The sequence below is a fragment of the Pan troglodytes genome, chromosome 9 (genome assembly GCF_028858775.2).
Source record: "Pan troglodytes isolate AG18354 chromosome 9, NHGRI_mPanTro3-v2.0_pri, whole genome shotgun sequence".
NCBI lineage: Eukaryota > Metazoa > Chordata > Mammalia > Primates > Hominidae > Pan > Pan troglodytes.
The window spans coordinates 12,905,885-12,930,032 of NC_072407.2; the positions used below are offsets into that span (position 1 = coordinate 12,905,885).

A 24,148-nucleotide genomic window follows, 5' to 3' on the forward strand; every position below is an offset into this window, starting at 1 on the left:
GCATGCCTGTAATCCTAACTACTCGGGAGGCTGAGGCAGGAGAATCGCTTGAACCCGGGAGGCAGAGGTTGCGGTGAGCCAAGATCGCGCCATTACACTCCAGCCTGGGCAACAAGAGCGAAACTGCATCTCAAACAAAAAGTGATAACCATAATGAAAAACACTGACAAATTAGACTACATTAAATAAGAACTTTGTTCATTTAACAAATGCCATACAGAGAGTGAAAAGCAAACCAAGAGAGTATAAGACAATGTACTCAGTAGACCATCCAACCAAGAACTCATATCCAGAATATATGAGGAACTTCTACAAATAAATAAAAAACAACTCAAAAGAAGAATGGCACAAGTAGAACAGATACTTCACCAGAGAGGATACCCAAACAGTGAAGAGATATATGAAAAGGTATCCAACTTTATTAGTCATCAACAAAATGCAAATTATAACTGAGATGTGATACCCATTAACATACCCACTGGAATGGATAAAATGAAAAAGAAAATACCTACTGTTGGCAAGGATGTGAAGCAACTGGAATTCTCAAACACCGACAGAGGAAGTGTAAATCAATACTACCACTTTGGAATAACGTTGGGTATTATATACTAAAGCTAAATATAGGTATAACCCATGACCCAGCAATTCCTTTCTTAGTTTTATACCCATCAGAAATGCATACACATGCATACTAAAAGACAAGTATGAGAATGTGCATAACAACACTATTCATAATGGCTATAAACTAAAAATTCAAATGCTCATAATCAGAAGAAGAGAAGGTAAATTTTGGTATTTTACATAATGATTACTATACAGCAATGAGAATGAACATCTGCAGCTACACACAATATGGATAAATCTCTCCATTATTCTGAATAAAAGAGCCAGAAACCAAGAATACATACTAGATGAGCCTATTTATAGAAAACAATAAAACCCAAAAATAAATCAATGCTATTAGAAGTCAGGAGAGTGGTTACCCATAGGAATACTAGAGGGAGATTCTGGGATATTGATAATAGACTGTTTCTTGATCTGAGTGTTGGTTACATGGGTTCAGTTGTAAAAATTTGTTGACTTGGATACATATATACATTCATGTTGTATGATATACTTCATTAAAAAGTTTAATATAGCAAGCAGGATACAGAGCTCAGCAGATTTGGGAACACTGGATCCACAGAGCAAAGTTATTAAGAAGCAGTAGAGAGGCCAGGTGCGGTGGCTCAAGCCTGGAATCCCAGCACTTTGGGAGGCCGAGGTGGGTGGATCACTTGAGGTGAGGAGTTTGAGACCAGCCTGGCCAACATGGTGAAACCCCGTCTCTACTAAAAATACAAAAATTAGCTAGGCATGAAGGCAGGTGCCTGTAATCCTACTCACGAGGCTGGGGCATGAGAATCACTTGAACCCGGGAGGCGGAGGTTGCAGTGAGCCAAGATCGCGCCACTGCACTCCAGCCTGGGCAATAGAGCGAGAATCAATCTCAAAAAAAAACAAAAGAAAAGAAGAGAAAAAAGAAGCAGTAGAGGGTAGAGGGTAACACTGGAACTATAGATCTTAGATCATTAGGGCTCAATTTCCCTTTGGAGGAAAGCCCTTTTTTCCTCAAATTTGGAAGTAGGAGAAGAAAGCACACCTATATAGCCAGGCTCTGCTGGTTCTATGCACGTATTTATATTTAGCTTGTGTAATCTTAGTTACAACTATGTGAAATAGTTGCCATTATCTCCATTTTATGGATGAAGAAGCTGAGGCTGAAAGGTTAAGTAATTTGCCTAGCGTTTCATAAGCAGCAGACCCCAGAGTCTGGAGAGGTTGGCATGAGGCTCTAGAAGTGATACCAGAGCACATTAGTCCTTTGGTCTCTGTCATATCTTGTGGCAGGAAGCCACCCTCCATCCCAAGTACACCCCTGCAGCCCCACTCTATCTGGATAAAGAATTAGAAAAGGGGCTGGGCATGGTGGCTCACGCCTGTAATTCCAGCACTTTGGGAGGTCAGGAGTTCAAGACCAGCCTGACCAACATGGTGAAGTCCTGTCTCTACTAAAAATACAAAAATTAGCTGGGCGTGGTGGTGGGTGCCTGTAATCCCAGCTACTCTGGAGGCTGAGGCAGGAGAATCGCTTGAACCCGGGAGGCAGAGGTTGCAGTGAGCTGAGATCGCGCCATTGCACTCCAGCCTGGGTGACAGAGTGAGACTGTCTCAAAAAAAAAAAAAAAAAAAAAAAGAATTAGAAAAGGATATTAGCAGAAGGTCCAACGCCTGGCCCCTAAATTCTGGTTGTCAAAATCCCATTTTTCTTTAAGACATCTAGCTCAGAAGGCTCTGAGTCAACAACAAATAAGCGTAAGAGATGCCTATCATCATTCTTCCCCATCTAGGGAAAGGGGCTCACACACACAGACCCTGGTCAAAGACCTTCCCCCTAACAGTGCAGTCTGCTGGAGCTGAGACTGCAGAGAAAGAGTCTGTCCATCCACCTGCCCAACTCCTTTAAGGGCCATGATGACGACCGAACTTGCCTCTTCTTCCTCCTTTAAACAGAGCGAGTGCTACTTGGCAGTTTCAGGTCTGTGCTTCTCAGACTGTGTGCTGAGGTGCCCCAAAGCACCATGATGAACTCACAGGGATGCTGCTAAATATTTAAATCTTTGAGGGAAACAGAGCAACACTCAACATTTGTTGAACACCCCATGAGTTCACAGCTTCAACAACAGACTGCATTACATTCTTTTCGATGATGTCATTTCTTTCTGAGGCTGGGTTTTCAGCAGTTGCTGTGATAAAAAGCAAATACCATGTGAAAAGCAATGTGGAACAGGAAATAAGCATGGCACTAATCAATCTGGTTCCAAGGTCTGATATGCTATGCAGTACCTAGTACATCCCATTAGTAAGTGTGGTTAAGAATGGAATATAAATATTTTTCCTTTCCATTTCTTATATCATTTTTTTTTCAGATGGCTACTCAGTTGTTAGGATATAAATACTTAATTGTTTAAACCTACTTAAGGCCAGGCACAGTGGCTCACCCCTGTAATCCTAGTACTTTGGGAGGCCAAGGCGGGTACATTACCTGAGGTCAGGAGTTCGAGACCAGCCTGGCCAACATGGTGAAACCCTAATTTTACTAAAAATACAAAAAATTAGCCAGAAGTGGTGGTGCCTGCCTGTAGTCCCAGCTACTAGGGAGGCTGAGGCAGGAGGATCACTTGAACCTGGGAGGCGGAGGATACAGTGACACAACTGCACTCCAGCCTGGGTGACAGAGTGAGACTTCATATAAAAACAAACAAAAAACCTACTTATAAAAGAAAACTTAGGTATTTCTTTTGGGCTATGGACACTGTAAAAAAAAAAATTACTGAAACACTAAGGCCCATGAACTAAGAAAGTTTGGGAGTCTCTGCAGCAGGTGTTTTTAAGTCTCTGTTCATGGAGCCAAGAGGAGTTCCCAGGGCAGGCCCAACCCAGCCCCAGAAGCGGGCAGGAGTCAACATTCAGGCCTGTGGCAGCACACTCAGGCTTCCCAGAGTGGCTGGTAGAATAGCCCCTCTGCCTGAACAGAAGTGCCTGCACACCAGTTATCCCTCAGCCCAGGCGCCTGCACATCCACATCAGCCTCACCCTAGGCTCCCAGGCACCCCTCTGAACTCCCTCCCTGAAAAGCTCTATTCAGCTCCAACCTCATGAATAAAACCCAAAGACAGCCCAGAAGCCTGCCGGCCAGCAGGGACCTTCCACACACGCTCAGACTTGGGCAATGTCCACAAGCCAAATCATTAATCCAAAGAGACAGGGAGCAATGGGAACCAAGGACAGGGCTTCCACTGACAGACCATCCACTGAAAGGCCAACTCAGGCTTTCTGGGTGAAGATCTGCATGAAAATACCTTCTTTGTTCCCACGGGGTTTCTTGCCAGCTATGCGCCCCCCCTCCATTCTTCCTTGAAGTCATAATCCTCTGTTGGTGACATCACAGCTGTTGATACAATAGTCAACTGTTGTGATGTCACAGGACTCAACTTTTGTCATTTTAGGTGGGGGTGCTGGGGTGGAGAATGTGACAGAGGACAAGAATAGAATACAGTTATAGAACTGGAATTCGCTTTTTCATGCTAATTTCCCTGGTAATGAAGGGCAGTGACTCAGAAAAGGAAAGGCAAGCCTCTGGCGGCAAGGCTGTGTGTAGATTCATCTATACCAAGGGAAGGATGGTGGGGAGGCAGGGAGGAGACAAAAGAAAAGAATTTCGAATCCAAGATTGGCCAAATATGAAGATGATCTCAGTCTGGCCACGTCCAGGACCTTCTCTTTCCCTCACCTATCGCCTGAGCCCAGAGTAAGGAGAGGCTCCAGGCTGGAACACTCCATGGAAATTAATGTGTGGGAGGTGGTATTCTGTTGTGGACTCCCAACTGGCAGAGGGACAGACTATCAGTTTGGACTGAGTCCTAAGGACAGTGACCAGGATGCAGAGGGCACTCAGAAGCATGTCACAGGAGAAATGACGGAAGGAACTGAGAATGTTTACCCTGGAGAAGAGAAGGCTGTGGAGCAGGGAGGGTGATCATTGGCTTGGGAATTCGGAAAGGCTCTCGTGTGAAAAAGGGATTAGATGTGTTTTCTAGGGTCCCCCAAGGAGACCTCAGAAAATGAGAGACCCTGAGAGGCCAAAATGAAGAAGAAGTTTTAATTCTTAAATTCCATTTGGAGACTATCAATTCTTTTTAATTCCTTATTTCTCAATTACAGAATATGTTCCAGAGGACAAGGACTGTGTTGTTCATCGCAGTATTCCAGAACTTAAAAGGAACTGGCACATAATTGGAGCTTACTAATATTCGTCAAAAAAATGAACAAATGAGGCAATGACAGTGGTCTTGTGAAGCTGCTGCTATTTACAGGGACTCACTCATTCCGCAAGTATTTTTTGCACCCCCTACCACACTCCACTCAGTTACATGCTGGGAATACCACAGTAAAGGCAGGTAAGATTAGTCCACCCCCTCGCCTTTGAGATGGGCATGGGTGGCACCTAAGGTCGCTTTCAATACTGAGATTCCTAGATTCTTAGAGTTGACTAAAAAGTTTAAAACTGAGAGGAAAGAGTACCCCAAGGGCCACAGATTAACCCTCCCTTCTACTATCACCACTAGAGATCTGGTAATGAAGGGCAGTGACTCAGAAAAGGAATGGCAAGCCACTGGCAGCAAGGGTGTGTATAGACTCATCTATACCAAGGGGAGTTGGGAGAACAGGGAGGGACAAAAGAAAGAGATCTAGATCGAGCTGTTCCTTCTTTCTGAGCTGGGAGAGGCCTCTCGGTGAGAAAGCACTGCCAGACCGGACGAGAGCAACCAGGCTGGGCACTTATCCAAGTACCCCTCCCCACCCGGAGACAGAGTGGGCTCCCTCAACCCAGCAATAAAATCTGTATGGCCCAGTTAGGTAATATAAGGTATTACATATGACCTCACTTCCCTCAAGGATCTTTAATTAATTTATTTATTTATTATTTAGAGATTAGGTCTTGCTCTGTCTCCCAGGCTGGAGTACAGTGAGTGATACAGTAATAGCTCACTGCAGCCTCAAACTTGGGCTCAAGTGATCCTCTTGCCTCAGCCTCCAGAGTGGCTGGGACTACAGGTGCATGCAACCATAGCCAGCTAAGTTTTTAAATTTTTTGTAGAGATACGGGTTTTGCTATTTTGCCCAGGCTGGTCTCAAACTCCTGGCCTTAAGTGATCCTCCTGCCTCCCAAAAAACTGGCATTACAGGTATGAGCAACCGTGCCTGGCCAAATGTGCTATTTTCTAATGTGGTTTGTAAACTGGTCAGGAAACAATTCCCAAAGAGGAATCAGATCTACCATCAGGTGAGCAGACCCCTTTAGTAGGTGTGACTAGCAGGCTATGGTCACAGCTTATACTTCCTCCCTTTTCCCAAAGTCCTCAATCTCCCTGTAGGAAGCTTGGGGAATGTGCCTCCTGCCCTCTTCTGGACTAGTCAGCATGCTCACCAAGCACACTAAAGCCACCCAAGTCACAGCTGACTCATGCCACTGCTCTTTGTAATGAGGTATGACATGTTTCTAAGCTCTTGTATATTTTCATATTTGTAGCCTACAATTAGGCATTTTTGAGGGATGTAGCTGACTAGGGGTTCTGTTCAGTGACCTATAATTATACACTCAGGCATCATGGTCAATCCAGGCAACTCTCAGGCCTGCAGGAACCTCATGGAAGAAGCCACTTGGCTCTAAGAAGCTCCAGAGAATACTGTAGTAATGTGGCTTAGAAGGGCCACGCTGCCCCTCCTTGCTGCTCTTGGAGGCACTCCCCCTATGTCCCCTTCATCTCCCTTATCACTCACTGCCTGACTCAGCAATGCCTGCCAAGCCCAAGTGCTGACACATTTGTGTATCTAGTGCCAGCAGAGAACCACTTTGAGGGACACAGTCTCCACTGCCAAGGTAACAGCAACGTAAAGCAACTTCTTTTTTTTTTTTTTTTTTTGAGACAAGAGTCTCACTTTGTCACCTAGGCTGGAGTGCAGTGGTGCGATCTCAGCTCCCCGCAACCTCTGCTTCCCAGGTTCAAGTGATTCTCGTGCCTCAGCCTCCTGAGTAGCTGGGATGACAGGCACATACCACCACTCCCAGACAATTTTTATATTTTTAGTAAAGATGGAGTTTCACTATGTTGGCCAGGCTGGTATCGAACTCCTGACCTCAAGTGATCCACCCGCCTCGGCCTCCCAAAGTGCTGGGATTACAGGTGTGAACCACTGCGCCTGGTCATAAAGCAACTTCTAAAAACTCCCATAAGCGTCTCGTCTTAGAAAAAAGGGGTCACACACCTGCTGCTCATGGGACCCTGCAGTCAGCTGCTGTGCCTCCGCTCTGAGCCAGCCTTTTTGCCACCTGTTGCAGTGGCCACACTGATCCTAATCCTCCCCCATGCAAATGCCTACCACCCAGCTTTACCACTGTTCCCCTGGCTGGGAAAGAAGGACTGGTTTAGCACAAAAAATCTGTCCCTTATGACATTTCACATATACATTTGGCCCCAATAAAACTCATTTCTTGGGCCAAGTGCGGTGGCTCATGACTGTAGTCTCAGCACTGTGGGAGGCCAAGGCAGGCAGATCACCTGAACCCAGGAGTTCAAGACCAGCCTGGGTAACATAGTGAGGCTCCATCTCTACAAAACATAAAAAAGAAAGAAAGGGGCAAAAAAAGATTTCTTGATTTTTTTTAACAGCAGCTCAAATCCTGGCATTTAATCAAAGAGACTGCCAGTAGCCCACCTTGTGTAGCTGTGAAGGGCAACTGTGGCCCATGCTCAGAGCAGCATCTGCATTAAGTAAGAGCCCAGTATCTAAACTACAATTACTTTGCAAGTTTCCCTTCTTCCCCAATGCAAAGTACTTTAGAGTACTTTATACTTTTCAAAAACACTTTCACATATTATCTCATTTGAGTCTACCAATAAGCCCAATAGGATTAAATGCAAAAGGTATCTTCTCCATTTCACAAAGGAGGAGGCTGGGGCTCAGGAAGGCTAAGCATCTTGCCCTCAGTTCACTCAATTAGTAAGAGTAGAACCAAGTCCAGAATTGCTCTGCAATCTTCATAAATCAACAATTAGTAGTCACTACTTCATAGAGACATTGTAAGGATAAATGAATTAACATATGTAAAGTGCCTGGAATAGTGTCTGGCTCATAGTTAGGACTATGTTATCATTATTAACAGTATAATCACCACCACCCAGAATCCTCAATTCCAACGCTACAGCTCTTTTCCTTCTATCCTGCTGCATTTTGCTCAGAAAATAGTTTCATCTCACCTTGAGTGAGTCCAGACCTAATCCCTATAGTCAGTCTATGGAACCCAGAACTCACTGTGCTTTTTTTCTTTTTTCTAATTTATTTAAAAAATCTTTTTATGAGCAGGGTCTTGCTCTGTCACCCAGGCTGAAGTGCAGGGGCATCATTATAGCTACTGCAGCCCTGAACTCCTGGCTAAAATGATCCTCCTGCCTCAGCCTTCCCAAGTAGCTGGGATGATAGGTGTGCACCACTGCACAGACTCTATCTTGCCACTCCACGAACGACTCCATACTTGTGTGCACAGGGAAGTACGCACACCCCACCTTTTCTGCCAGTCTGACACTCATCTCCTAGCCTCTCTGATAGCACTTATGCCATGTTAGACACCTTTCTGTGGTTTGCCCTGCCTGCAGTACATGACCTTCACTTAGATCCAATTCTTCATTCATTTAGTTTCTTTCTTCAACAATCATTTCACAAGCACCTACCCTTTACTAAGCCCCATACTAGAGGCTTTTCCTCGAAAACATATCAAATGAAACGTGCAAGAGCAGCGGGATGCACAAGGAGCTGTGGCAGCACAAAGATGCCAGAAAGTAACCATCAGCAGGCAGCACAAAAGATTTCAGAGGAGGCAAAGCTAAAATGGGTTTTAGAGCAACTAGAGGGCTCTCAGCAGACAAGGGGAGAAAAGGACATTCCACGCTATGGGGAACAGTATATACACAGGAATACAAAGCAGAATCATATAGAGTATGGGGTATACAATCTCACACTACCAGCATGCAGGGGCTGTGAGTGTGTGTGTGTGTGCGTGTGTGCACATGTGTGTTACTGTGAGATATATATATGTATTCCATATATATAAAATAATGAATATATATAGGTATCTCTCTACATATAATAAGGAATATATATATGTATATATATATATATATACACAGAGAGAGAGAGAGAGAGAGAGAGAGAGAGAGCCTTCTTCCCAGTTCTGGGCACAGCTTCAAAAACCCTTGGCATTTCCCGAGGGATGGGGGTGAGAGGAGCCTACTTTGTGATTCATAACAAGTCCCTCTACCATACCTGAATTTATGCTAATGAAGTGAGGATTTATTTCTTACGGTTCCAGAGGCTTGGAAGTCTTAAGATTGATGGCTGAATCTGGTGTGGGCCTTCTTCCTGCATCATCCCATAGCAGAAAGGCAGAAGGGCACAACAGTACACACAAAAGAGAGAGAGGGCAGGAGGGGGCCGGACTTGATTTTATCAGAAACAAACTCTAGCAATGACAGCATTAATCCATTCATGAGGGTGGAGCCCTCATGGCCCAATCACTCTGAAGGGTCCTACCTCTTAATACCATCACAATGACAATCAGATTTCAACATGAGTCTTGGAGGGGACATTCAAAATATGGCATGCCGACATAGTGAAACTTCCATAAAAGCCCAAAACTTCTGAGTTCAGAGAGCTCCCGGGTTGGTGAACACATCAAGGTGCTGGGAGCGTGGTGCACCCTGAGAGGGAATGGAAGCTCTACACAAACACACACACACACACACACACACACACACACACACCAAAATTTTGCCCTATGCATCTCTTCCATTTGGCTGTTCCTGAGTTGTATCCTTAATAATAAACTAATAGTAATATAATACTAATAGTAGGGTTAATAGTAAGTCAACTGTTTTTCTGAGTTCTGTGAGCCATTCTAGCAAATTACCAAACCCGAGGAGGGGGTTGTGGGAACCCATCCCTCCAACTTTATAGTGAGTTGGTCAAAAGTATGGGTGGCCCGGACTTGTGATTAGCATCTGAAGTGGGGACAGTCTTGTCCCCACTTAATCTGTGGAGATTATGCTAGCTCCAGGTAGTGTCAAAATTGAATTAAATTGTAAGAAACCCCAGTTGGTGTCCAGAAAGTTTGGCAAATTGGCAAATGTGAGAGAAAAAAACCCCACACATTTGGTGTCAGGAGTGTTGTGAGTAGCAATATATCATACTAATAGTAGAGTGAGTGTGAGAGTGTGGGTGTGTGTGAGAGAGAAGGAAACAGAGAGAGGGAAAGAAATTAGATATGGGATGGTGCAAAATGAGGCTAGAAAGGCAGGGACAGGCCTAGAGTGCCATGACCAGGGGACACCTGGGCGGCTCCAGCGTTCCAGCAACCTTACACCCTGAAGCCTCAAGGGCATCTCCCTCCAAACTGCCTGGGGGTGGCAGGCAGCCGGGACAACAAACATCAAGCCTGCCTTTCCAGGGGTGAGTGGCAATCCCAACTCCTTGGGTATGCTTACAGTGTACCAATTTTCAATGCAAAATCCTTTAACAACTGTTTTCTCTCTCTTTCTGTCTTTCCTTCCCCTCCTCCTAAAGAAGAGCTGTTTATCCCTCTTCCCATTTCTGCCCCGCTCTGAGCCCTGAGTTTTAGTGCCAGTGCTTTTACACAAATCCAGCTTTACATCTTGAGTGAAATATAATTTCATAGGAATGTAATTCTGGAATGATCTCATTGAAAAAGCACATCCAGCAAAGGCCATGAGCAGACTTCAGGCCAGCCCATTCACACCCAGAGCCAAGAAGACTGCAGACCCCTTTCCCTTAAATGGAGAATGTGCCTGGGACCCAAAGCAAAGCACACCAGCTACCTAGGGATATTCTCCTGCCTACAGCCAGCCAGCCTGCCTGCCTGCAGACCATGGCCAGGGCCCACAGCAGCGACCACCATGAGCCACTCTGGCACCATACAAGGACAGACTCGAGGGCATCCAAGCAAACAGGCCTCACCCCAGAGACGTTGCCTCTGACCCTCGGGAGGGCCCTGGCTCCATGCCATCAAACATGAGCTGAAAATATTAACACTCCCCTGTCATAGCCCCATCAGAGACAGAAGAGTATCCAGAAGCCGAGCTGCTAAAGATCCTCCCCACACCTACCTGCCTTCCTAACTCTCGGAAACCCAATTACCATCTGACCCTATTGAGAGAGAGTCAGAAAGTGGGGCATTTGACTCTGAAACTAGATGTCAAAGCCAGGCCCAGCCCAGTCCAGCAGAGCTGAGGCAGAGCAGAACTGGGGAAGAAATAATGTAGTCTGATGGACGCTCAAAAAATCCTACTGAAAAAAATTACCAAGTTGGAATCTCTGGAAAAAATGTCCTCATTCCAAATCTGTTCCCCACCCCCAATGAATTCTCATAAAATGGACCAGAAAAGGAGGGAAAAAAAAATTAATGGCTTGCAGGGTCTATGGGAACTCTCTGTCTCTCTGTACTATCTTTGCAACTGTTCTGTAAATCTGAAACTATTCTAAAATGTAACATTTATGAAAAATAATGGCTTATCACAGTTTCCTCTGTAAGAAACAATGGGAAAAGCATGATCTTTGGGTATGAAACTCTGCCTCTACCAGCTATGAAGCTTTGGATGTGTTGCCTACCCTCTGTAAGCTTCAGTTTTCTCATCTGTAAAATGGAGAGAACAGTTCCAACCACAAAGTGCTGTTGTGCAGATTGAGTAAGATAGTGCATGCAAAGGACTTACCACTGCTAAAAGTGCTTTCTTTCTGGGCAGCAGCAGTTTCTCCGCTCAGTCAGCCTTCACGTTGGGTTCTTGACAACTGCAGCTGGAGACCCTACCTCCACCCTTCAGCCCTACCTGTCTTTATGACTAGCAGTCTCTTCCAGAAACGGCAGGACACTTTAATCCCAAAGCACAGTAATCACCTGAAAGGCTGAAGGCTGCCTTATAGCAAGTTCTGACTAGTGAAAGCACACCTTTGTTGACAGAAACATGTTCTCCTTCCTGCTTTCCCTTCCTCCATTAGAATCTAGTGTCACTGCCATTAGCTGAATGACTTTCCTAAGGGTTACAGGGATCCATCAGAAGGAAAGCCAGAAGCTGACAGAGTTGCGCTTCTGACAGAGAGGAAGTGTGCTCTCAAAATCGCCACAGAAGATTCTTCCCCTTCAGTAGCACCACTACCATCCACCATCTCATCGCCACCACCCCAACTCCTGGCTGTGCCCTGCTCCCCATCCTGGCCCCACATGAAGCTGGGCTGATAAACTACAAATCCACAAGTCAAGGGGCACAGCAAGTTCCCCAAAACCAAGACATATGTCTCAAGGCTGGGCAGGAAGTTGCCCCCAGGCCCTGAAGCCCAACCCCGGGGCCTCAGCCACCTTGCCTCTTGTCTATAGGATGCTGTTACTTGCTTCTCCCCTGGGGAGACTGAGATGAGTGGGCAGTCTAGGAAGCCTATCTAGGTCTTCTTATTTTTTTCGTTTTTTTTTTTTATTATTATTTTCACTTTTTTTTGAGACAGAGTCTCTCTCTGTTGCCTAGGCTGCAGTGCAATGGCGTGATCTTGGCTCACTGCAACTTCCACCTCCCAGGTTCATGAGATTCTCCCGCCTCAGCCTCCTGAGTAGCCAGGATTACAGGGGCCCACCAACACACCTGGCTAATTTTTGTATTTTCAATAGAGACGGGGTTTCACCATGTTGGCCAGGGTGGTCTCGAACTCCTGACCTCAAGTGACCCGCCCGCCTTGACCTCCCAAAGGGCTGAGATTACAGACGTGGGCCACTGTGCCTGGCCCCCATCTGGGTCTTATAAGTGGATGGACTAGAGACCAAGGAAAGAATCAGGTGAAGAAAGGTATAGCTCTGATGTCGTGTTATCTCCTTGAAAATCACTCACAAGAATGTCAAATACTTAAAAAAACAAAAAACTCTCCCAAGACAAAAGAGAAGTCCAATCTCACCCTGAAAATTTACTGTCCAAATAAGGGAGCAGTCAGTGCTAGAACAGTCAGGCTGTTCCAACTCCGAAAAGCCCTGGGAGAGAGGCAGTTCCCGGGCTTCAGATTCCACTGACAGGTTGTAACCCCTCAAAGCCACTAATGGGCACATTCTAGTGGCTAATTCCTCTGACCTTCCAGATGGCTGGGGTGGGGACACACCCCAGCTGAGACCCAAGGACACTGGTTCCTGGCAGGGAGTATGCAAAATCTCAGCAGCTCCAACCAGGCCAGATTAACAGCCCCATGCTCAAGGACAAGCTGCCGGAAGCAGGACCCAGGAGGAAGACGTCCTTGGAGCCATTTCTTCTTTAACCAAATAAGAGCCAAATATAGCCAAATATGAAGAAACAATGTCATCTTCTTTGAAATTTTTCTCCACTTTATCACCTCATACCTAGTTTACTGCAATGGTCTCTGGTTATACAGAGAGCACTTTATCCAGTGCCAGCCCATAGGAGGCACTAAATAAATGTTAAACAGCATTATTGAATGACAAGCTCCCCTTTATTCTTCTACCTCCAGTCCTCTCTGCTCATAAGTGACAGACTAAGCATCCTGGAATGTCAGTATCATCATGTCATTCTTCTGGGCTCCTTAACCGCCAATCACACCAGACTCAGGTTCCCTTAATTGGTTCCAACCAATCTCACTTTCCAATTCTTCCTTCCCTCTTCAGCCAGCCCTGGCCCTACCACCCTCCCCAGACCTGCCCACACAGAGATACACAGACTTGCACATGCACACACACACACACACACACACACACACACACACACACCTACCTCTCTCCAGGCAGGACACCTTCTGCTCCAAACATGTCCACGTGTCCATTTCTGCCCCATGTTTCTGGGCTCAAATCACTGGCAGCCTGGAATGCTCTCCTTCTTCCTCTCTGCTTATCCAGCTCCTAGTATGCTCCAAGGCCCAGGCCAAGGTCCCCTGAAGCTCAGGCTGAGAAGCCATTCAATCCACAAACAATGACCAAGCACCTGCCTTGTGCAAGACACTAGCCCAGTCACTGAGGACACAGGAAGGAAAACAACACAGTCCTACAGGCTCCTGACCGGTGGGAGGGGCTTCAACATGAACTGCTCTGCTCACCTGAACCATGCAGGCAGCAGAGTCAACCACCAGACATCACAGGCAGCTTGCTGTGCCACTTGTAGGGGTAAGGTGAGGGCAGCACATGAAACCCAACTAGATGGGGTCTTCTTACCTTTCAAGACTTCAACCTTTCAAAGAAGCCACCACGGCCTAGTGGCTTAGAATATATTCTATTAAAAGAACCTTCATTCTCTGTGACCACCTTGGGTAGCACTGCCCCATCTTGCTTTAGAATTTTATCAGCTAGGCTGGGTCCAACCTCATTCAATAATAGCCATGGTCAACTACCTCTCCTTAGTGCCAGGCAAAAGCCTCACATCCCTGCCCTAAGCCAGGGAACAGAGAGAGAATGATCTCCTTAGGGGTTCCTAGGCCTGATGCTACTTGACTACAGAGATGATGGGGGTCACATGGGAGCCAACCCTTAGGCCTCTTTAGGGAAAAAGGGTAATCTGCAATTCTGACCATAGGAGTAACTCCACCCTTCCCTCTCTTATTTAAGAAAGCTTATGAGAGACTGAGTGGGCTTGCTATTATTACAGGTATAATCTTGCATACCTTCTAAATTATAAGAATAGGTAACCCATTTAAGTTTACTTTGGTCCTTTAACTCCTGTAGTAACAAATGCCACGTGATACATGCCTCACATCTAGTCCTAAGCTGCTAGTGAGTTACAGTGCCTGGAGAGAAGCAGCTGCTATGAGCTTCCAGTGTGCCACCCCCACCCAGGCACCCCACCTTGGATAGCCAAGAGGGCTACCTGGGTAAAAACAAGATCCTAAGACAGACTTGTAAGCTCAACCCAGAGGGTAATCCTAATTCACTTCCCCCTGCCCAGGGGAGACAAATGTTGCTATATCAATGACTGGGGAAAAGGCCCACATATTTTTCATGTCTCACCCTCAGACTGGAGTGGCGTCTCACTGCTTCTAGAAGATTGGAACTATTACTGACTTGGTATTCATATGGACCAAAGGTACTTCCTGTTGGACATTCCTTAGGCCTGTCACATATGGTCCAAGAAAGCAGTAAGATGGAAAAGAGAGACCAGCTAAGAGCTACTCCAAATGCCCACACCATCAGATGATCATCCCAAGTGTCAGAGATATCTGTGAATCAAGTGCTCAAAGCTACACACATTGGGAGTGCTCTAAAATTCCTATCAATACAGTTACTCTTTTTCCCAGAACCAGGAGAGGCTCTCTTGATGTAATCTTAGATACCAGGGAATATAATGTTCAACCCAGGGAAAAAAAAGAGAGAACACCTAACCCATCCCTACTTATATTTCCAGCAGTGGAGACTCACAGTCTTCCTCATCATCCATCCTCCCTGTAATCTACCTGAACCTCAAGTCTCTGAATAAGCTTATCTCACATGTGACTTAGCTGTTGCTTTTTATAGCATGAACTATTCAGCCTCCTACTAAGACCATCTTTTCCAGAGAGGCTGAATGGGTCTCGGTCTCTACTAAGGAAGCTCACATCCTTCAGGAGCTTACCCAAAACAACAGTCACATATTTAGGCATGCTGGCTTGTACAGCTCAGGTCAGCCAGAAAGGCCACAGCAGCTGCTGACCATTATACCACATGTGAGCACTAACGGGGATCAATGAGTCAAGCCTTGAAAGGGCAGAACAGAAGGAAAGAAGTTACCATTGGCCCTTGGATCACCAGCAACTAGCTCGAAAGAGTCTGCCTAATGAGGACCGCATCCAGCCATAACGAGCACCTAGTCTTTGAAGCCTGTGGCATCCAGACAGTATCACTTCCTACTTGACTGCTTTCAGGGGGCCTCCCACACAGCCACCCCTTACACTACACCCATCTCCAAGGCTGAAGAGAAGACCTAGGGCACACTATCTTGAGAGGCTTAGCCACACATTTCAGTCCCCGTCCACATCCACCCTCCCCCTGCCCCTGACAGCTCAAATATTCAGTCTCCACATATGTGTCTATGTGCCTGTGTGTCTGTGTTTTATTTATACTACCCATGTCTGTTGTTAGCAACAGAAACAAAGTACTTTAAGGCAGAAAAGGCAAGTCTGCCAATTGGCTTGCTGCTCCCCGCCTGCTTCCAGCTCAGGGAAGGGCTGGTAAATGATCCCTCCAGCTCCAATCTACCATGTGTGCCTACAGCTCCCACGTACCCGGGGGCTGGGAGGCATGGTGCCAGTTTGGCCCACATTAGTCACTGCTGCATGGGGTGCCGGCCATCACCTCTCTCTCTTCTTCCCTGGAGGGCACACCCTGAACACCTGATTCTCTCACCTGCCTAAATGCTGATTACTGTCGAAAGGCAGAGCTTCAGAAGCCAGAATTCAAGAAACCCATGGTAAAGATGAAAGGGCAGTTCCTCCCCAGACTCAGACTCTGGAGAACTAGCCCAGGCTAAGTTCTACTTTCACGTCTTTCCATTCCCACTTCAGTTTTTCTGCTACTGATCATCTTCCAAGTTCCAATAGCAGGCTCCCTAATAACATTGACAGTAATTATTGATCACCACTTTGTTTTAGCTGAGAGAACAAAACATGAGATGTGATTCTTACATGTGGGGAGCTCACAGACGAATGTAGGGCACTGAGACACAACAGCAAACGATGCAAGTGTGGGACACAAACTAGAAAGACAGGACAATGGGGTGGTGGAGGGAACAGAGCAGCTCTGGACGGGGCTTCTGTGGGAGAGGAAATGTGAGCCAGACTGTAAAGGACAAACAGTAGCTGGACAGAATGAGACAGAAGACTGTTTGAGATGAAGAATGAGACTATGACTCAAGGTCCCAAGGCAGAGAGAGTGGCAAATATCACACCCATAGTGTTTTTCTCACATTCAACTGAGGCTCAGCCCTAGCAGGTATGGAGGAAGGAAAGTGGCGTGACTTGGTAAAAACAGAACCCTCCCCTCTGGGTTACCATGCTCTCCAGCCCCTCTGCACCTACCTCTGCCAAAAGCATGCTCAGGGTTTCCTTTTTCTTTCTTTTCTTTCTTTCTTTCTTTCTTTTTTTTTTTTTTTTTGAGACGAAGTTTCATTCTTGTTGCCCAGGCTGCAGTACAATGGTGGAATCTCGGCTCACCACAACCTCTTACCTCCCGGGTTCAAGTGATTTTCTTGCCTCAGCCTCCTGAGTAGCTGCGATTATAAGCATGCACCACCACACCGGCTAATATTTTGTATTTTCAGTAGAGACAGGGTTTCTCCGTGTTGGTCAGGCTGGTCTCGAACTCCTGACCTCAGGTGATCCGCCCCGCCTCAGCCTCCTGAAGTGCTCGGATTACAGGCGTGAGCCACCACGCCCGGCCAAGGTTTCCTTTTTCTGTGCTACTCCAAAATCCTCTCCCTTGCATGTCATGGAATGCAGCCAGCCTAACTCCCTAAACTCAAAAACATCCCACTGAAATTCCTGGTACTCAAGGCTCCTGCTCCCACGGTAGGACAAGCTTCAGGCTCCCCCAGGTGCAATGTGGGCCAGGAGCTTGAACTATTCCTGTGTTGGCCTGGGTCAAGCTGTGAGTCTGATTCTTTTCTCGCTAGAGCAGGAGAAGGGGGGCAGTATGAAATTGTAACTATGGTTCCTGGAAGCCAGGACAACCATCTTTCCTCCTTCCATTCATACTTACAGTCATGCATTCATTCAGCTAATATACACCAAACACCAACCATGCATAAGCCAATATGTTTAGTGCTGTTTGGACACCAAATGCATCAGATATGGGTCCATCCTCAAGGAGCTTCCACTCTGTAGGGTGAATACAACAGACATATAAATCTCATAAATACCAGGAAGACTATTTTAAGTGCCATTAGAAAGATGAAATTAAGTGCCACTAGAGAGATGCCATTAGAGAGATACAATGTTGAAGCTTAGGTAGAAGGAGATTACTTCCAAATAAAGGATCAAGAACACTTTACAGAGAGGGTGACCCTTGTGCTAGGCCTGGAAGATCAAATGGCAAAAGAATACAGGGATATTCCTACACAGATAGAACTACATGCACAAGGGCTTGGAAGCAGGAAAGCAGAAGACGTAGGAAGGACAACAAAGTGTTTGTCAGTCTGATGGGAGTTTAATTGAAAGTAGACCAGGGAGAAAGAGAGTTGGAAAGACAGAGACATGTCGGCTCTTAGAGGCCTCTGAGAGCCAAATTAGGGATCTTAGTTTTTCTCTGGGGAATCACAGAAGTTTTCTGAGAAAAGAATGATGGGTCAGAGATTATGCTTCTGAAAGATGAAGCAATACTCCAAGGTCTCGGGGCTACGGCAGAAAAATCTGTTCAAGTGGTCCACGAGGGCTAATGATCACAGGAGGGACAAGGGAGAGAGAGAACTGAGGTAAGCAGCAAGTGCAGGATGAGAATTTCTGCCTTTGAAGCTCAGGCTGAACAGAAAAATCAGTAGGCAGTGGCCAGGGTGGCTAAGAGGCTAACACAGGCAGAGAAGAGCTGGAGAGCCAGCTCTTGGGAGGGGACAGTGAAGGAGTGGGAGGTGGAAATGGACAGGAGACTGGGGAAGGGAAGGGAATCTCCGAGTTCAGCATCTTAAAAATGACACTGCTCCAAGTGATAAAGCCAAAGGTACCCGAAGAGGAACGAAGACGAAGTCCTTAGAGTTGGAAGGACGGAGGGACTGTGAGGCCGGAGCATTGATGGATTCTCAGTATGAATCCTCAAATCCTAATTATGCCAAAAAGAGGACATATGAAGAAGGTTGTTAACAGTTAGCCTGAAGTCAATAGGCAGGTAAGGGCACCAAGAGTGAGCAGAGGAGGGACTAACTTCTCATGGGAAAGGCTGCCAGCCCGGGCTTGGAAGCAACGTGGGGAGTTCAGAGCGAGAGTTGGGAGGAGGTGAGGTGGCTTCACTGGAGAGGGTCACAAGGAAAGTAAGATCTTCAGGGAAAAGCCAGCTTTTGGCTATAACAAAGAGGTAGGAATGTTCCAGGAAAAGCCACCAAAGAAGGGGCAATACCACTTTTTGTCTATTACGCTGGGCAAGATGATAAAACTATTCCCAGAGTCAGGCAGGGTGTGGCAAGCTGGGCACTCTCATATACTGTTGGATGTTCTGTAAACCAGTACAATTTTTCTGGAAAACAATTTAGGAATACACACACACGCACACACACATATCCTCACAAGGATAACCTATACAAAGTTAAAAGATATGCCACAGACAGGAAGAAAATAATTATAGGCACATAACTGACAAGTGATTAAAAATCAGAACATATTAAGAACTTCTAAAGGAAAAAGACGAAAACCCAACTGAAAAATAAGTAAAAGATATGAACAGAGAATTCAAAGAAAATAAAATATTGCTCAATCTCTTTGATAAATTGGGAAAATGCAAATTAAAGTGATGAGATATTATATCATACTTAGACTGGAAAATACTGAGAAGCATGGGATCTCCAAGTGTTAGCAAAAATAAGGGGAAATGAACACTTACATACATTGGTGGTAAACACATAACAACTACTATAGAGAACAATCTGGAATTACCTAGTAAAGCTAAAGAATCATACTTCCCACCACATTACTTCCATTCCTAGGTAGCTGGCGTACACAAACTCTTGCACAGTCATTACAATAGTGTCTGTAATACACAAAAATTAGAAAGACTTTAACCATTTCTCACTGCCATATAATGGTGCATTATACACCAATTAAACCAAATGATTTTACACATGAAAACTTTTTAAAAATGACTTTGAATGAAAAAAAATCAACCTGCAAAAGGTTTGCCTGCAAGAATAGTATCATGTGTATAACATTTTAAAACACAATACTATACATTATTTATGGACACATGTATGTAAAAGGATAAGATATGCACAGTAATGAGGCTTTTATCAGTATCAGGAGGAGGAAAGGACTGCAGAAAGCTTTAGTCATATTTGTCCAATTTTTTTTCCTGAGCCTCCAAGCATGAGTACATATTTGTCAAACTTAAAAAAAAATTTATGTTAACAGATCTGAAGCCAATATGGTACAGTGTTACATTTATGAAATTTGGATGATGGGTACATAGATTTTTATTATATTAACCTTTTACTTTTCCATATACTTTTCCAAGTTTTAAAAGATATTGTTGGCCGGGCGCAGTGGCTCACGCCTGTGATCCCAGCACTTTGGGAGGCCAAGGTAGGCAGATCACGAGGTCAGGAGATCAAGATCATCCTGGCTAACACGGTGAAACCCCATGTCTACTAAAAATACAAAAAAATTAGGCGGGCGTGGGGGTGGGTGCCTGTAGTCCCAGCTACTCGAGGGGCTGAGGCAGGAGAATGGCATGAACCCAGGAGGCAGAGCTTGCAGTGAGCCGAGATCACGCCACTGCACTCCAGCCTGGGCAACAGCGTGAGACTCTGTCTCAAAAAAAAAAAAAAAAAAAAAAAAGATATTGTTAAATAATTTAAGTATATTACATAGCTTTCGAACCAGTAATTCCATTTTTAGAAACTTCTAGCAATAACTATCCTGAAGTTATACAAGTAGGCACAGCCATACAGATATGTAGATATTTGCCACCACATACCTTTTTTTTTTTTTTTTTTTTCAAAGAGATGGGGTCTCACTCTATTGCCCAGATTGGAGTGCAGTGGCACAATCACAGCTCAACATAGCCTCCAACTCCTGGGTTCAAGTGATCCTCCCACCTTAGCCTCTTGAAAAGCTGGGACTACAGGCATGTAGCACCACACCAGCTAATTTTTTACTTTTTTCTAGAAATAGCATCTCACTATGTTGCCCAGGCTGGTCTCAAACTCTTAGCCTCAAGCAATCCTCCTGCTTTGGCCCACATAGCTTTTAATAACAGAAACAACCCAAAAGTCCATTGTCAGGTTAACTAAATAACAATTCATCCATACAATGTAATTCTATGCAGCATTAAACATTATAGAGTAGCTCTGTATGTACTGTCTGTGGAATATATCCAAGTAATATTAGTCAGAAAAGTAGGTTACAAAATATAAGTGAAAAATGATGGCACTTTGGGGAAAAAAGCAATATATGTTAACACATATGAAGAAGATCCCAAAGGACAAGATACACCACAAATTAACAATAATTATGCTATAGGGGATTATGTGACTTTTACTTTCTTCCTAATATTTTTTGTTATTGTCCAAATATTCCTCAATGAGCATGTATTTCTTTTATTAGAAAAGTCAATAAAGCTAGTTAATTTCGCGCAAAAAGAAAATAAGGACAATCTGGTAATAGCAGATGAGTTTTACTTGAAATAATGGAAAAGGTAAGCAGAAAAAGAGGGAGATATCATAGACAGAAGTATAACAAAAGCTCTACCGAAACGAAGAGCCGGGAGGAAGAGCAAGGCTTAGAGGTTTTCATCCAGGTTGGGCATTTTCAGCAACAAGAACAAAGAAGGCAAGAGTGAGGAGGACAGCTGGGAGAGCTGTTTGTGACTGAAGAGCAGAGAGTACAGACAGAACTACACAGGTCTCAAATTCCACACAAAATTTTAATACGTTTTTCACTTCACAGATTCTGAACCTGCCACCAGCTCCTTTGGTGTAGTGTGAGCGAAGGAAAGATTCTTGGGTAGAACTTCATAAAGTCTGTCATAAGATCAGCCCCAGAGGAGGAGACTTTTCAGATCCCATCCCTCATACATATTCAGAAGGCCAAGGAAACACCCTCAGGATTGAACTATGATAAAGAAGGTGACCAATAGCCTGGACAACACAGGGAGACCCCATCTCTACCGAAAAAAAAAAAAAAAAACATTAGCCAGGCATGGACAGGGAGGTGCATGCCTGTGGTCCCTGCTATTTGGGAGTCTGAGGTAGGAGGATCACTTGAGCCCAGGAGGTCGAGGCTGCAGTGAGTGGTGACTGTGCCACTGTACTCCAGCCTTGGCAATAGAACAAGACCCAGTATCAAAAAAAAAAAAAAAAAGGGTGACAAAGGAGACAAAAGCAATGACATCACAGTGGCCTTAGTTTAGCCTACACAACCAGCAACTCTGTTTCTCTAGAATTGGTGAGATAATGAGAAGCTGAAGAAACAGATGGGTAGGTGCAGTGGCTCATGCCTGTAATCCCAGCACTTACGGAGGCCGAGGCGGGTGGGTCACCTGAGGTCAGGAGTTCGAGACCAGCCTGGCCAACATGGTGAAACCCTGTTTCTACTAAAAATACAAAAATTAGCTGGGCGTGGTGGCGCACGCCTGTAATCCCAGCTACTTGGGAGACTGAGGCAGGAGAACGGCTTGAACCTGGGAGGTGGAGGCTGCAGTGAGCCGAGATTGTGCCACTGCACTTCAGCCTGGGTGACAAAGTAAGACTCCTTCTCAAAAAAAAAAGAAAAGAAACAGAGTGAGAAAAAAAGTGGGCTGGTAAGCCAGCGGGTAATCATAAGCCAATCTTGTGTTTAGGCAAATACGAAACATCTACAACTTGAAACTAAACAGGAAAGTAATGGCTCTGTGGCCACCTATGATGCAGCATGGATGTTCTACTGGCACGTGTCTTCTTTCTGGATGTAGTACCCCCTCTAACACAGCCGCCACATGGTAGAGTAGTTGCTAAGAAGCCACAGGAAGGTACAACATCTAAGATGCCACGGGTGTCCATTGAAATTAAGCCATCCTTTTACTTTTACCCCTAGGCTTTTGGACTTGGACCTCATCCAAGGAGCTGGCTGCCTGCACTTTCACAGACCGTCAGCTTCATCCCCAGGCCCCAAATCCTGAATTTGCCCTATGTCAATGAAAAACCATCATCAGCTTTTCTTTACATTAAAAACTGATTGTGATCATAGCAGTTTTTCCTGTTTTCTGGGATCACTGCTGCAAAGAGGAAAAGTCACAAGAGGATAAAATGACACACACGCAAACTCTTCTGTGGCTGAAATTCCCCTCACTCTTCCTGCCTCTAACCAAAAAGGAGGATACAGACCAAGGAGCACTTCATGAAGGTAGTCGCCTCCCTGCCCTGCTGTTTTTCACCTTCAAGAAGAATCACTCCCTCCCAAGTAGGACCTCTCCCTGGTCACTATAATCCCATGATTTGTAATGTGGGCTTCATTCCGCAAAAGCCCAGGGCTGGTGTTATCTAGGAGTGATGGCAGTCATTTCCAGATCATGAGCAGTCGCACAGATAAGGCAAAGGGCAACTCCTGCCTAGCATGTGTGACCCAAGAGATGACAGAGAAGAGAAGGGAGGAATGCACTCCTTCACCTGGTCCCTCAGCACTGAGCCAGCCTCCCATTTGTACATGGAAGGAAAGGCCAATACCTGATACTTAAGAAAGAATTAACTGTTAGGTCAGCCCCCTTCCCTCCCAGGCTAGTATAAGGATTAAACAAAATAATGTTCTAATAGAAGCAAGAATACAAGTTACATGGCTCTAACTTGGCTCCAATTTCTAGCTGGTAGGAAGTCAATCCTTTTACCTGTTTTCCAAAGTCTATGGGTCTGCCTTTAGTTGGAAATACAGAATACAGAAGCTATTATAGAACTCGGGGTCTTGAATTACTGTCCAACTCTTCACAAAATTCCACCTGAAAGAAGTGATATTTAAGGAAGACTGTCTAAGGGGTATGATATAAATCCATGCCCCTGCATATTTTAGGCTCCATTTTCTAGCAGATCACCTGAAAGCTACACAGATGTCATTAGCTCAGCTCCTCACAGAGTGGTTTTCACTAAGTTGCAGTTTCATGTAAAACATCGGCATTTTGTCTGCAGTCTCTGTGAGAGCTATAGAAAACCAAGACTGCATAAGCACTGGTTATAAAAATAGCAAGGAAACTGTCGCTGTAGTGGTAAAAACAAGAAAAATAAATAAATAAAACATACTTCTTGGTTTAAAAAAAGTAAAAATTACTATTATATCATTCAATATTGCCTTACATATCCATATAAATTTCATTAAAACATAAAACTCATTTTAAAAACTTTGTCCTTTGAGAAAGTGGTATGTTGACTGCCAAGGAGAAGGCCATTCACAGCAATCACGTTAATGAACAGGATTAGGAAGGCCAGGCATGGTGGCTCATGCCTGTAATCCCAGCACTTTGGGAGGCCAAGGCGGGAGGTCTCTTGAAACCAGGACTTTGACATGAGGCTGGGCAACATGGCAAGAACCCATCTCTACAAAAAGTTTAAAAATTAGCTGGGCATGGTGGTGCACCTCTGGGGTCCTAGCTACTCAGGAGGCTGAGGCGGAAGGATCACTTGAGCCCAGGAGGTCGAGGCTTCAAGGCTGCAGTGATCTTGACTGTGCCACTGCACTCCAGCCTGGGCGACAGACCAAGACAATGTCTCAAAGAAAACAAACAAACAAACAACAAAAAAAAACAAGATTAGAACAGCTGCATGCTCTCCTTTTCTTCGGTGCTGATGTTATTTCTGTTTCTATGTTA

General features: G+C 45.1%; 1 protein-coding gene and 1 long non-coding RNA gene across 42 annotated transcripts in view; one reads left to right on the forward strand and one right to left on the reverse strand.

The window, feature by feature from the left end:
• DENND2B (DENN domain containing 2B) overlaps positions 1 to 24,148 on the reverse strand; it is a 219,831-nt gene that overhangs the window by 69,281 nt on the left and 126,402 nt on the right. The window contains exons 1-2 of one of the 41 annotated variants that reach the window (XM_063782750.1): positions 3,903 to 3,965; positions 2,532 to 2,786 (exon numbers count right to left, since the gene is read on the reverse strand). The exons of 35 other annotated variants lie outside the window; for them this stretch is intronic. Coding sequence is in view for 2 of the 6 variants with exons in the window: in XM_054662056.2 (XP_054518031.2) it covers positions 3,903 to 3,967 (65 nt within the window). In the remaining 4 variants the exon portion in view is untranslated. Of the gene's footprint in view, positions 1 to 2,531; positions 2,787 to 3,695; positions 4,004 to 24,148 lie in introns of those variants that run through there. 5 more of the 41 variants (XM_063782765.1, XM_063782751.1, XM_063782764.1 and 2 more) reach the window with 5 other exon arrangements.
• Positions 4,066 to 22,540, forward strand: LOC104008411 (uncharacterized). The gene is made up of 3 exons (XR_001707130.4): positions 4,066 to 4,351; positions 4,765 to 5,000; positions 22,390 to 22,540. It is a non-coding gene; the product is annotated as an uncharacterized LOC104008411 (long non-coding RNA).